The sequence below is a fragment of the Capsicum annuum genome, chromosome 3 (assembly GCF_002878395.1).
Source record: "Capsicum annuum cultivar UCD-10X-F1 chromosome 3, UCD10Xv1.1, whole genome shotgun sequence".
Classification (NCBI taxonomy): domain Eukaryota; kingdom Viridiplantae; phylum Streptophyta; class Magnoliopsida; order Solanales; family Solanaceae; genus Capsicum; species Capsicum annuum.
In genome coordinates, this window is record NC_061113.1 from 27,126,528 (window position 1) to 27,141,961 (window position 15,434).

General features: G+C 36.5%; 1 protein-coding gene across 2 annotated transcripts; it reads left to right on the top strand.

The window, feature by feature from the left end:
* Positions 1–440: 440 nt before the first annotated feature.
* LOC107864068 (nicotinamide adenine dinucleotide transporter 1, chloroplastic) lies at positions 441–11,530 on the top strand. Of its 2 annotated transcripts, none has more exons than XM_016710328.2 (9): positions 441–1,247; positions 2,039–2,134; positions 2,548–2,654; positions 5,403–5,451; positions 5,575–5,684; positions 10,231–10,325; positions 10,420–10,508; positions 10,639–10,733; positions 11,004–11,530. In XM_016710328.2, exons 1-9 carry the CDS (start codon positions 1,175–1,177, stop codon positions 11,238–11,240), a joined length of 951 nt encoding a protein of 316 aa, XP_016565814.1. In that variant the 5' UTR covers positions 441–1,174; the 3' UTR covers positions 11,241–11,530. The 2 variants fall into 2 exon arrangements, with proteins under 2 accessions (XP_016565814.1, XP_016565813.1); XM_016710327.2 differs by having other exon boundaries at positions 442–1,247; positions 5,572–5,684.
* The last annotated feature ends 3,904 nt before the right edge of the window (positions 11,531–15,434 follow it).

Here is a 15,434-nt window from a genome sequence, read left to right on the forward strand (position 1 = left end):
CCTCATAGCAATGACAGGGCAACGCGCGTTACCCCTAGAGTTGGGGGCTAATATCCTACATTCTGAAGTTTGGTGAAGGCAAGCCAACACGTCGCCATGGTCATTTCACATGCCCAAAACTTTTACCTAAGTTTTGAGACTTATTCGAGACGATTTTCAATCAATCTATTGGTCATCGACTTGATTTCTAAGCTTTACTAAACGGACAAAATGGCGTAAACATAACAAGAAACACAAGTGTTACAAAAAAGTTCTCAATTTTAACAAGTTTAGACTTTTTTTAAAGCTTATTCAAATTAATTAAATACTTAAATTCAATAAAAATAAATATAATAATAATAATAATAATAATAATAATAATCTAACCTCCGAACCATTCAGACCTTTATTACATACGTACAAATAAAAGAAATGAAGCCCTAAAGACCATTTTTATCTTCTCAAATCTCGTAAGTAATCAACAAAAGATTAGGGAAACATTTGAAATTACAATGAAATTGAAGTCACTTTGGTAGTTGGTTGGTGGAAAAAGCTAGCGCCGAGCAGCCACAGAATAAAAGTGCAAAGAAAAATGTTGAAAATAGAAAATGTGTCACTTATCCCAAAGAAGCAAAAAAGGAGAGAGGACCCATCTGAGTTTTGTTTTTGTGTGGTGTATAACACTGCAAGCGTGCGAGGGAGCTGGTGTGCAGTTACTTACGTACTCTGATGATCTTATCCCTCTCCCAATATCTGCCAAATTTGTTTCAACTAATTCTTTGATCTCATCGAACTAACCCCTTTTCAAGAAAAAACAAATCTTGATTACCTCACTAAAATCAAGATAATCTTGATTTTTCTTGATAACCGTGTTGTTAGAATCAAATCTTGAAAAAGTCAAAAGTTGATTTTTGTTTGATCATCGTGGTGGTGTTCGAGGCAGCTTTTGCGTACGACGACAAAAATCAAATCTCGAATTGGCCCTTTAGTGATTTGAAGAAAAATTGGTGGGGGGGCAATTCAATCTTGAATAATTGGGTTGTTGGAATTGGTTATTTTGAGTGATATCTACTGGCCATGCGACTGTGGTTTTGTGTGATCAGCCTCTTAAAAGAGGACCCCAAGAATCAAGTTGGAGTTTTTGACATTGCTGCAGGTGTTTTTTTGGTGGTTATTAATTGTCTTAGATTTAGCAATGGCTGCTGATACTGCTCATGGTCCTACTCCTAAAGGTGTACTTTGTAATGCTGGTGCTGGTGCTGCTGCTGGTAACATCTTCTTTACTTTCTATTTGAATCCTTCCTTACAAATAAGTAAGATCTATCGTCGAATTACATCGTGACTAGGGGTAGGGGAAATGGTGGAGAGGATTACAAGTTGGGGGAATCGAACACTCACCAATGAGGTGAGAGTTCAGGTAACTAACCAACTAAGCTACTAAGATCCCCTCCAAGAGGTTGTTTGGATGGTTGTTACCTATTGTATTGTATTGCATTGTATTGTTAGTTTAGGTATAATGTTTGTTTTGATTGTTATTTAAATTTTGTTGTATCATATTGTTAAATTCATTGTTAGGTAATGATGAAAAGTCCCATTTTGTGTAACGACTGATTTGGTATGATCATGTTGTTACCTAATTTTTTTCTCATCTTGACTTCACTTAGTGTTTAATAATCATATTTTATTCTTCATCATACCTTTTTATAGTAGCTTTCTCTTGTACCCTACTTTCCTTGTAGTTCTATCCTTCAAATTATTAGACGTGTGACATTATGTAACAATGGAAACATATGCATTCTATCCAAACATTGTGTTCATTAAAATGATACAACATGATACAATACAATACAACACAACACAATACTACAATACGATGCATTATGACAACATGTAACAACCATCCAAACAGAGTGTTATCTATATGCTTAAATGTATATATGGATATGAATTTCTTTTTTATGTCTGATTGATTAGTTTGGAAGGATTCTGATTTCAATGTATGGAATTTTGACACATGATCCAAGGGCTTGGTCTGATTTGAGAAATTAATATGTTGCAGGAGTAATTGCTGCTACATTTGTGTGCCCTTTAGATGTTATTAAGACTAGGTTGCAGGTTCATGGGGTGCCAAAGCTAGGAAATGCTAACGTTAGAGGTAATGCCTTATTCTATACCTATTATTGATTTGTTAAAATGATTCTTGATGTAGTGGAGGTTCTTACATCTTCCATCTTCCATCAAGCATCTTTCTAGGTACACATTTGATTGTGCTTAATATCTGCCACACACTATTCAGAGTCTTAACTCACTACTTTGTGGTGATAAGTGTGGATTCAGTGTAAGTGTATATTGTTCCAAATGGTTTAACTGATATATAGCTTGGATGGAAAGCAGTTGTTGCCAACATTGTAAATCCACCACTGACACTTACTCATGCATGCTTATATTGGGACAGATAATTATCTATCATCAAGTCACACTTAAACATATGAAAGGATGAGTTGAGAAGCGGAATTTTATGAGGTGAATATATCAGCTGTAGCTGATTTTGTTTCTTCTTCTAATCAGGTAGTCTTATAGTTGGGAGCTTGGAGCAGATATTTCAAAGGGAGGGGTTGCGTGGAATGTACAGAGGGCTTTCCCCAACAGTGCTGGCATTACTTCCAAACTGGGCGGTGAGTCAGTTTATTTTACAATTCTAACTTTAGCATCAAACTAACTTCTGGTTGTGCAGTCTCTTTATTCTTTTATCTGGATTGAGCAAAGGTTGTTTACTACACGGCTCGTGCTAGAGAGTCTGCTTTTTATGGATAGCTATAAGGATGGGGCAGTATGGAAAGATAAAATGTGGAACCTAATGAAATTACTAGCTTTTGTCCCATCTCCTTGTTCCTAATTTAGACTTACTTTTTCTCTCAGCTTTCGCGCGTTAACTTTTTGTTGTTTCTTTATTTAGTGATTGGTTGATAAACAAGTTGCGGTTTACTGGACTCTTATTTCTATTTGTCGGCCATATTTTGGTTATGTCTACTGTTTTATTTTGTCTTTTTGCTTGAATGATCCATTACATAAGGATCCATTTTTATTTAGAAAGAGGAGGTTCAAACCCCCCCCCCCCCCCCCCCCCCCCTGAAAATCTTCCTAAGAAATAAAAGTTTGTAACTTTACTATCTTATAAAGGCTCTGGTCACAACCCTTAAAAGGTACATTTTAATTTTCTGTCGTTTATTTTATTTTCTTTATTGTTGATTAGCCTAAATGAGAGGCTAAACATCTTTGTGTTGAATTATGACACACTAAACTACTAACAAGAAAATGGTGCTAATTCCTTAATAAGAATCTTACACCCAGTGATACTAAGGTAGGGCGAGAATAATCCATGCGGATGGTCCAGGCTATGCCGGAAGTCCTGTTGAATGCCCGTCTAAGCCAAGGGAGGTATCTAGGGCTGGTTTTGGACTCATAATGGACCATCCTTGCCAGGATTATTGATCCATAAAGGTCCTGCAGTATCATTGAAGCGACCCTATTCTCATTTGTTTATATATATATTGCAACTTATGTTTTTTACTCTTTTTCTTTCTGTTGAGAATATAACTAAATAATAAAATTGTGCTCTCTCTAAAAGCTTAAGCTTTTAGATGAGATGGTCACACACTTCAACATGGTATCAGAGTAGGCAAAGGCCCCGAGATCGAATCTCACCAGTGAGTCACCGCCACCCCTTATTTTAAAAAAAAAAAGAAAAAATTCCACATGCTAGGCCCATTGAAAAAAAAATTAGCCCGCACGTGAGGGGGCGTGTTGAGAATATAACTAAATAATAATATTGTGCTCTCTCTAAAAGCGTAAGCTTTTAGATGAGATGGTCACACACTTTCACACTTTCAATTTCTTTTCTTCGTCTCCGAAAACGCCTCAAAAAAATAATTGGGCTATTACATTTCTACAAAGTTCCATGCTTCAGTTTGGTGATAGTAAAGGAAGCCCGTCTCACTTCACAACTATGGAGAACACAACTTCTATCCTAGTTCGGCCACCTTGCGAGTCATGTTTCTTTGTCTGTTTGATGCTTTGACCTGAGCTAGTATTCTGGGACTTTGTCCAGAAACCCTTCAACATTTATTTTTGGTAATGAAAATAAGTTAGTTGACCCCCCCCTCAAAAAAAAAAAACTGAGAAAAGGTATGATGAGTGGTAGATGCGAGGTGTGTGTAAGGAGATGAAGTAAAGAAGCACATTTGCTTGCATCGCCAATTTGCTACTCAACTGTATACCTGGTTTTAGACAAATAATTTCGGGAAGAAATGGATAATTTAACGGATCATCAAAGAAGTATTTGGGCCTGGATGGGATATGAGATGAGAATTGGAGTGACGAAGATTTGGAGAAACATTCCATGCGTTGATGTGGAAAGAAAGGAATTAATGATGCTTTGAGGGTAAAGCTACATCTTGTCATTTTAGTCTAAAACATGAATATCATAGCTTGTTAATGTTCTGGTGAACTTTACAAAATGTCTATGAAGAAGAAACTACAATATATTTCAATAGCTTGTTAAACTTGAACAGACTATGTAGCGGGAGAGAACGATTTGCACGTCAGTATTGCTGCGGGCCTCCAAAAGATTTTCCTCTAGCTTTGCCCAGCTCATGCATAGTTATGTTATGTCAACACTATCTTAGTGCTTGGCTTTGCTATAATTTTTTTTCTTACTTATAAAGTGAAGTTCTCTAGAAGATCTATATTGCCGATCCTAACTATCGTGGGTTGACTGATTGATCGATTTACTTACGAATGCACGCACTGTACTAACATCTAGTGAAAAATCAAGTGCATTATATTTCTGGTGCTATAACCTATCTAAAAGGACATTGTTTTTCTGTAAAATATTAATGCTACTTTCACTAAGTCCCTGAAATTAGACTAAAATTGCGAAAACAGCGGTGAGCAATGCGTAAGTAGAAAAAAGGATCAAACCGTTCTCACAGAAAGGTATCTTCAAAGAAATGATGGTAGTTTTGTCGTTTTCAGATTCTTTTTGTCTGTCACATTCATTTTTGTTCGTATGGGAAAGTGGATTGGGTAAGCTATAACTCGAACACTCTCGCAATGCTTCTGAATCTCCTTAGTTCTATTAGTTCCAATGTAAAGATCTCTGAGAGTTTTTCTGTATTTCTTTGCATATCAACATATCATTTATTCAACTCTTTAAGTGTTGGCTGCACATGGTGACAAAGGGAGGCTAATAGTTACTGTTTCTCTTCCAGTAATTAAAATTGAAGTTGCGAGCTTCATTTCTTATTACAATATCATGTTTCTGCGCTTAGCATTAAAAATTTGATCATGACTTCCTCTATTTGATGGAGAAGTAATTAAGTTTATATAAAGAGTGATCTCACAGATATTTTCCTTTTCTGCAGGTGTATTTTACTATATATGACCAGCTGAAAAACTTTCTTGGCTCTGATGGTCAGTAGATGACCTTCTTTCTTCAAAGATGTTGTTCCATTGACTGATTAGCTTTTCAAATTATTTTTTGATAAACTACATTTCACTTATTGGTAAATACTTTCCATTTGGTGGTTGTAGTAGATGGAAGTCATCAACTTTCAGTAGGTGCAAACATGTTAGCTGCTTCTGGTGCTGGAGCTGCAACCACAATTGCAACAAATCCTCTCTGGGTTGTGAAGACACGTCTTCAGGTGTGTTCTATGAATCTGAATTTTAATATTTAGCTTGATTTGTAATCCTTTCAATCCTATATGATCCCATGCATTTCCATTAAAAAAAATAAAGAATATTTAGCTTGATCTGTTATTTTTGTGTTGCTTGGGGAAAGAGCTAAAGATGTTGGTAATAATCCTTTTAAATCTAAAGCCAAGTCTGACAGTAGAGACTTTACTAAAGTTTATGGTATTGACTTTGTGGTATGAAGTGGAACAATATTTTGTAAAAAACTACAAATAATAAAGCAGCTGGAAGGGCCTTCTGCGTTTCTTCTATCAACTATAGAATTGGTCAGGTAAGCGAGAGGATTTCTGGAGAAAGACGTACCAATGTGACTTTGCCTTATTCTACAAGAGGAAAACGGAAGTTGAAGAGTTCTCATAAAAAATGTTAGTGTATACTTTCTTCTCTTTGCTTCTGAATGGTTGTGATCCACTTGTTTTGGTTATTTTTTTTAGTATTAAATTTTTTTAAGTTTGAATGTTGCGTGCATGTATATGATTTTTGGAAAGATTATTTGAGTCTTCCTTGTAGGGATGACAATGGGTCGGTGCGGGTGCGGGTCGGTGCGGGTTTTAGGCTATGTGGGGCGTTGCGGGTTTTAGACTGTGGGTGCGGTGCGGGTGTGGGGCGGGTTTAAGTAAGTTTTTTTTTTTTTAAATGGTGCGGGGCGGGTTGCGGGTATATGCGGGTTTAAACTAAAAAAAAGTTAAAAATTAGTATTATTCTCATAAATCTACCTAAAATTATATATATTCTTCACTTAATATTTTATGATGCTTAAAACAACATGTATGACACTACAAATAAATAATTTTTTAATTTTTTTAATTTCTTTATTCATCTTAATGAAAATTTGATATTTGATCATTACTTGTACACGTGCTACTCTTCTGGTAATTCCTTAGTGAAAAGTGATATAATTGAAATTGGTTGTTACTATTTCCTAGTATTAAAAATATTATGGTTTTAAGCAAGTGCTACTCTTCTGGTAATTCCTTAGTGAAAAGTGATATAATTGAAATTGGTTGTTACTATTTCCTAGTATTAAAAATATTATGGTTTTAAGCAGAGTTACAAATTTTTCAAAAAAGAAAAAAGAAAAAATGTGGGGCGGTGCGGTGCGGGTATGAGTGTGGGGCGGGTTTAAAGGTGATGCGGGGCGGTTTTAAAATTCGCGGGTTTAGAAAAAACCCACACCGCATTGCACCATTGCCATCCCTACTTCCTTGCAAGTCAGCCTAATTATCACTGTTCATTTGTGGTTTAGTAGGCGTTTGGACAATACTTGATGTGAAGTTGAAATTGGTAAAAACAAATGTGAGATTTGAATTCCATTGAAAAAGAATTTTGTGTAAGTTAGAGATCTGTTAATGAAATATTTCACTTGAAATCACATTAAAACCTAATCTCTCTTTCTATTTTTTTTTTTTTTGAGAAAAGGTAACAGTCTATATTAATATCCACAGGTATACTACATTTAAATATGTATAGTCCCCTTCAAAAGTCTTGTAGTAGTTACATAGGTCCTAAATTACAACCAGTCAATAGCTGCATTAATTGCTTCTGTTTGTTCTATCACTGACTGTTTACACCAAACGTAATACGGAGCTAGACAATTTGACTTAAACTGCTGCGTTGCGCTGCTTCCCTTCAAAACATCTCTGGCTTCGTTCCAGCCACACTGACCACCAAATACTAGCTGGGACAATCTTCCATCTCTCTTCCTTCTTTGCTGCATTGCCATCACTTTTCCAATGCTTTAGAACCCCTTTGATACTATTTGGTTTCACACATATTATCTTCCTCATATTGATGAACATCTTCCATAACTGATCAGTCCACTTGCAATGCAAAAAAAGATGGTTTATTGTCTCTGCTTGCTCTTCACACAGAAAACATCCAAAGCACAGATGAAAACCTTCTTTGTTCAGGTTTTCGTGGGTCAACACTGCGCGTCCTTAGCTAGTAACCAGGAAAAACAATTTACCTTGTACTTTGGTTTTCCAGATCATTCTCCATGGCCATCCTGATTAGATTACTGTACACCTGTTACATTCAAATCTCTATAGGCTGAGTTTACTGTGAAGTTCCCTCTCCCCTCTAACTTCCATACCAGACTATTCGCTTCTTCATTAAGGTTGTTGATGTGTGCAGTATTCCCCATAAAATCTGTAAATCTTGTCATTTCCCAGTCAATTAAATTTCTCTTAAAATGAAAATTCCACCCATGTCCAGTCCACTGCTCAGTTAAAGTTGCTTGCTGGAGTTGGCATTGTCTGAAGAACTCAGGGAAAGACCGGCTTAGAGATGTCTGCTCACACCATCTATCCTTCCAGAAGGATATCTGACTACTATTGCGCACTTTGAAATCAGATCTACTCAATACAAGGTCCCATAAGTTCTTGATGGATCTCCATACAGTAGAACCATATGGTGTAGTAATCTTCTCTGTCATCCACTTATCTTCCAGACCATTTAGCAGTAATCACTTCCTTCCACAGTGCATTTTCAGAAGGTGCAAATTTCCAAAGCCACTTCATTATTAGTCTTTTGTTTTGCCAATCCATCTCTGTAATTCCGGCACCCCCTATGTTCTTGCTATCGGTCATCTCCTCCCATTTGACTAAATGATACTTATTCTTGTCTTCATTACCCTGCCAAAAGAAGGTCCTTCTAAGCACCCCAATCTTCGATTTGCTTTTGGCTCCCAGCTCTGTTTCTAATTTTTAACTTGGAAGTTCAAAATACTGAAAATAGTACTTCATGCCCATATGGGTCTTTTTAGTTCTAAGCAGGCTACTTTGTTTAGAAGTAAGAAATTGCGAGTGCGCGGGGGAGTTGAAGGTGGTAAACAGGACAAGTTAGACATTGGGGTAGGCCTATTGCTAGCCAAGCTAACTTCTCACCTGCCTTGGCCCAGCCTCATTTTCATGCCTAAGTTGGTGGAGGGCTTATATCAACAAGTACAATGTTCCATGTTCAGTGTTTCTATTATTTTGTAGGGAATATGAAGATAGTGTAGTGGTGAGAATTGTTACACCATGTAGTTGATTAATTAATGTGTATGTGCTTTTGTTGTAAAAGTATATGGTTAAAAAATATCTTTTTAGCTGGCCGGTGTAGTCAACTAATTATGCCATTTAATAATGGTTAAAGAATAATGCCATTTTAGCGAAGGCTCGTGTGCGGACGGTAGGTGGAGATTCGGAGCACTTTCCAGTTTTGATAGGGTTGCACCAGGGATCGACTCTTAGCCCGTTTTTATTTGCCTTGGTGATGGATGGGGAGGTGCCTTGGTGTATGTTATTTGCAGATGACGTGGTATTGATTGACGAGACTCAGGGTGGAGTTAATTATAAGTTGGAGATTTGGAGACAGACGCTTGAGTCTAAAGGATTTCGGTTAAGTAGAACCAAGACGGAGTACTTGAAGTGTAAGTTCAGTGATGTGTCGCAGGAGGCTGGAGTGGTTGTGAAGCTGGACTCTCAGGCCATTCAGAAGAGGAGGAGTTTCAAGTATCTGGGGTCTATGATTCAAGGCAATGGTGAGATTGACGAGGATGTCACGTATCGTATTGGGGCATGGTGGTTGAAATGGAGGCTCGCTTCGGGAGTTCTTTGTGATAAGAAGGTGCCCCCGAAGCTTAAAGGTAAGTTCTACAGAGTGGTAGTCCGGTCGGCTATGTTGTATGGAGCGGAGTGTTGGCTAGTTAAGAACTCTCACATCCAAAAGTTGAAGGTGGCGGAGACAAGAATGTTGCGATGGATGTGTGGACATACTGGGAAAGATAGGGTGAGGAATGAGATTATTCGGGAAAAGGTGAGAGTTGCCTCGGTGGAGGACAAGATGCGAGAAGTGAGGTTATGTTGGTTCGGGCACGTGATGAGAAGGGGCTCTAATGCTCCAGTGCGGAGGTGTGAGATACTGGCTATGGATGGTTTTAGGCGGGGTAGAGGTAGACCGAAAAAATATTGGAGGGAGGTGATTAGGCATGATATGGAGCAGTTACAACTTACGGAGGACATGACCCTTGATACGAGGTGTGGAGGACGCGGAATAGGGTAGAGGGTTAGAGGGCGGGGGGGGGGGGGGGAGTGCATCGGTAGTAGTAGGGGAGCGCTCCTCTGTGTCTGGAGTTTTTTGTTCGTGGCTAGCGGTGTTAGTTTATTTTGCATACCATATTAGTTTATTTTGCATACCATACTAGTTTATATGCACTTATCTTTTGTGCTTGTTATACTGTTAATTTGTCTTGCGTACCATACTAGTTTATATGCACTTATCTTTTGTGTTTGTTATATTGTTATCGGTCCTAAGCCGGGGTTTATCGGAAACAATCTCTCTACTTCTCCTGAGGTAGTGGTATGGTCTGCGTACACTCTACCCTCCCCAGACCCCACTAGGTGGGAATACACAGGGTATGTTGTTGTAATAACGGTTAAAGATGTGTTTCTAAATGCACTCCAAACACAACATTAATCATATTCTCACCCTTACTCATTTGCCTAACCTCTGTAGACTCAAGGACTGAGAATAGGGTTCGAGCCTTACAGGGGTACATTATCTGCTTTAAGGAGAATAGCGTGTGAAGAGGGCATTCGTGGGTTGTACAGGTCAGCGTTTGCTGTCTTGGAATCTGTTGCTCTTAATATTTGAAATTGTACAGGTCACCATTTTTGCTGACTTGTATTGCTTTGTGGTGGACAGCGGTCTGGTGCCTGCTTTGGCTGGTATTAGTCATGTAGCTATCCAATTTCCGACTTATGAGCAAATTAAGCATTACTTGGCCAAGCGAGGTGATTACTCACTTATAGTCATATCTTATCCCTTCAGTTCTAGTCAGTTCAGTATCTTTAAATTTGTTTTCTACCTCTTGGAAATGATGACATCGTGTCTGAATCGGCTGGCTTGTTGTAATGATGTCAGCTAACACTTCAACGGATAAACTTGGGGCCACTGATGTTGCCGTTGCATCATCAGTTTCGAAAATATTTGCTTCGACATTGACATATCCTCATGAGGTATGTTACGTTGGTTGCAATGTTAATTTACTTTAATTCTTTAAATGGTTAACTTAAACATAAAGTGGTATACCCTATGACATCTTGGTATATAATACTACAGAGATTTTGCAAGTCTAAGTTCTTCGACCAAATTGTCTCTGCTGGGAAAGCACCCGTGTTTATCTTTTGTCCTTCTCGGTCTTTGTTTTTTTGGTCAATTTATGGTTGCAACACTTGCACTGTAGATTTTGCATTTGTTGGAATTATTCTTTGAAACTTCCATTGTAGGTTGTACGTTCAAGACTTCAAGAACAGGGTCGCCATTCTGAAAAACGGTACTCTGGTGTAGTTGACTGCATTAAGAAAGTCTTTTATCAAGACGGCATCACAGGCTTTTACCGAGGTTGTGCAACCAACTTAATCCGGACTACCCCTGCAGCTGTTATCACATTTACCAGTTTTGAGATGATTCACCGCTTCCTAGTAACCGTGTTTCCCCCTGATCCTCATCCTCATACATTGTAGGATGTCAGGATGGTTCGGGATTCACCATAGTCGAGGCAGTTTAGTTCATCAAGTCCTTGAGCGAGGCCACTGGTCCGTCTGCAGCAATCTCCTCATTGATTGTGTATCTTCTTGCTAGCCGTCGTATAGCAAACATAGAAAAGCCATTTTAGCCCTTGTGAAACAAATTGCGATCCCATTGTTATACTGAAATTGATGATGATGATGATGATGAAAGGAATTGAAATGTAGGAAGACTAGAAATTATACTGAGCTTTGAGACATTGAATATTAGTGGAACTTTTGAGTCATTTTCTCTTTGGGCTTTCCAGCTTATATCAATCTTAGTATTCTTCATCCCAGACTTCATCTGACAAGTTGAGTAGCCGAAGACAACGAGGAAGGATAAGAACAAGGAGGAAGAGGCTCAAAAATTCATCGAATTCTTTAAAATGGCTCATCTATGCCATGCGTTATAAGTTTGGTTCATTCATGTCATCGTCTTTAAAAGTTTGACTCTTTTATGCCACTGTCTTTATAGAGATGTTTATATATGTCATTAGTTTGCAAAGGTGATTTTACAAAGGAAAAAGAGTTAAATTTACCCCTTGATTTTTAAAAATTGACTAAATATATCATTTATCATACTTTGGGGTTAAATTTACCCTCGATGTCATACTTTAGGGTCAAATTTGTCCTCAATGTCATATTCTGAGGTCAAATTTACTCTTCTACTTTGAAAAATTGGCTAAATATATCCTTCATCATACTTTGCTACGAAATTTACTCTCGATGTCCATACTTTCGGATCAAATTTCGTTGTTAAGAAATTTTTCGCATGTATCTTTTCTTAACAGAAAACTCAAACCCACATTAAATGATATATTTTAAAAAAATGAAACACATCTTGGTATAACTCGCCTAATCCGACTTGAGCCACAAAAAATAACAAATATATATAACTCTCCTTCAGCTCTGTTGGTTGAATTTTTTCAATGAATAATGCTGGTAGGTTATTTATAAATGAACAAAAAGTAAAATAAAATAGGATAAGCAAAAGCATGGAACTAGAGAAAGTATTTATTACAAACTTTGTTACCGTTTCAGTTATGTTCAAATTTTAAAATTTAGTATGCAATTCTATTGCATTTAAATTTTAGAGTCAGTGGATTATGTTTCTGAGCAAATGACATAATGAAAAATTTGTATAGATCCAAATCGTATATAAAGATATAAGAATGAAGAGATGTCACGATTGACATATACGGAGACATCTTAACTCAATCATTCAGAGAAATATCTAGTGAGCCTAATCTGTTGCATTTAATCGCTAAGTGTCATTTTTCATGAGTACTACACTGATGCAGATTCATGAACTGGGAAAGGGGTATATTTATGTGTTTGCACTGATGCAGATCCATTTTTCAGGAGATATGCATTGATAAATAATCAGTGACTTAATCTCATTAGGAAAATTTGATCAACAAAACTGAGAGGGGTATATTTGTTTGTGTCTTTTTTGTGACTCGAGTCGAATTAGAAAAGTTAGATTATAATGTGTTCTATTTTTAAAAAATGAGGCATTTAATGCTGATTTAGCCTTTTCTATTAAAGGAAAGGTACATGTGAAAATTTTCTTAACAACGAGAGTAAATTTTACCCCAAAGTATGACATTGAGGGTAAATTTGACCCCAAAATATGACAAAGAGTATATTTAGCCAATTTTTCAAAGTAGAAAGGTAAATTTAATCTCACGATATGATAAAGGGTATATTTAGCAAATTTTTCAAATTAGAGGGGCAATTTTGATCCTTTTTTCTTTTGCATAACTATTTTTACCACATGACCTCCTATTAGAAGTTTACGTCACCAAATCTAAATCAACCAATATTACTTCAATCAAAGAGAAAATGGTATGTTACCCCCACAACCTTTAGTCGAAATCCCAACTACACACTCAACCTTTTAATGTGACCTATTACCCCCCTGAATTTATTTTTACCGAATTTATTACCTCCCAGTTGCTGACGTGTCACTGGACGTGACTACACGCGCCAGTTGACTTTTTTTCACTTTAAAATCATTATTTTTTTATTGTCACGTCATTATTTTTAATAATTATTATTTTTTCTTAATAAATATTGGTTTCTTCTTCTATTCCTCTTCTTCAATGACTTCTTCTTCTTCTATTCTTCTTCCTCAATGTCTTCAATGGTGCAGCTTCAATGGTGAAATGCCGATGAACAGTGACGGCGTTGGAAAGTTCAAAATTTCGTCAACTTTTTTTTTGATGAATTTCACGTAGTTCGATTCAACATTTTGATTCAACATTTGATTCAGCTTCACGTAATCAATAGCATTCAACTTTTTTGATTCAACATTCTCACATAATTCGAGTTCTTGGATGCCATTGAAGAAGAAGAAGAAATGTCATACTTGAAAAAAATTAAGAACTTGAATTCTTGAATGAGGAGATGAGGAAGATGATAAATTAATATTGAATGTCATTGATTAGTTCTTGGATGCGATTGAAGAAGAAATGCCATTGAACCCGAATTAACTTGAAAAAATTTAAGAACTTGAATTCTTGAATGAGGAGATGATGAGGATGATAAGTTAATCTTGAATGCCATTGATGAGTTCTTGGATGCTATTAATGAAGAAATGTCATTGATGGGTTCTTGGATGCCATTGAAGAAGAAGAAGAAGAACTGAAACAGAAGAAATAAAGAAGAAGAATTGAAGAAGAAGAAAGAAAAATAATAATTGTCATTGATGAGTTCTTGGGTGCCATTGAAGAAGAAGAAGAATTGGAGAAGAAGAAGAAGAAATAAAGAAGAAGAAGAAGAAGAAGAGGAAGAAGAAGAAGAAAGAAAAATAATAATTGGGAAATAATAATGTTAAAAATTTTTTTTAGAGTAAAAAAATAAAAAATGACGTGGCATGATATGGCAGCGCGTGCATCACACCATATTTGCAATGACTGGTTGTCAGTTTTGGGGGGTTTAATAATTCTACTTTAAAATAGTTCAGGGAGATAATAATTCCACTTTAAAATAGTTCAGGGGTAATAGGTCACCTTTAAAGGTTGAGTGTGTAGTTGGGATTTGAGGTAAAGGTTGGGGATAACAGACCATTTTCTCTCAATCAAATAAAAAATCATACCCATTAAAATAAAATCTGACACAATTAATGAATTTGATTTTATTTTTAATCAGTCAGATTTTTATTTTTAATAAGTCCCATTTTTATTTTAATAAGTGTGGATCAAATTTTATAGTAATGAGTTTGATTTTTTATTTTTTATTTAAGTAATATTGATTGATTTGAATTTGATAATACAGACCTCTAATAAGAGGCCACGTAGCAAAATTGATTTTGTAAAAATTATCGTTACAAAATTATGACACGAATGAACCTTTCTGTAATGGCAGTGACATAGATGGGCTAAACTTTCAATGACAAAATAATGACACAATGAACCTTTCTGTAATGGCAGTGACATAGATGAGTCAAACTTTCAATGACAAAATAATGACACGAATGAACCTTTCTGTAATGGCAGTGATATATGTGAGCCAAACTTTCAGTGACATTGGCATAGATGAGTCAAACTTATAACGAATAACAAAGATGAGTCATTTCTAATAGTTCGATGACATACTTGAGCTTAACATTTTTTGTATAATCTCACAAGTAACGTCTGAGAAGAGTATTGATGTGCACAACCTTATCCTTATTGTAAGGGCCTAACCTAATATAGTTTGAGCACACAACCTTATCCTTATTGTAAGGGCCTAACCCGATATAGTTTGAGGTATGCCCCCACCGAATAAAATTTGTCTAGACTCAGGACTGCAATCATTTGTAACGGTCCAGCCCACTAGTGATATTGTTCGCTTTGAGTCTAGGCCCGCTGCAAGGCTGACACAGGAGTGACTCTGATACCATTTGTAACGGTCCAGCCCACTAGTGATATTGTTCGCTTTGGGCCTAGGCCCGCACAACTTTAAAATGCATTATTAGGGAGTAAGACTTACTTATTTATATACCCAACATTTCTTCTATGTTTTTATCAACGTGGGACTCCTAAGTTGAGTATCAAACTTATGAAGGTAGAGTTATAGCTTTTTAGATAGACTTGCTCAAGTCAAACTATCAAATCAGATATGAGAAGAAAATATAATTTAAAAAAGAAACATATTAAAAATAAT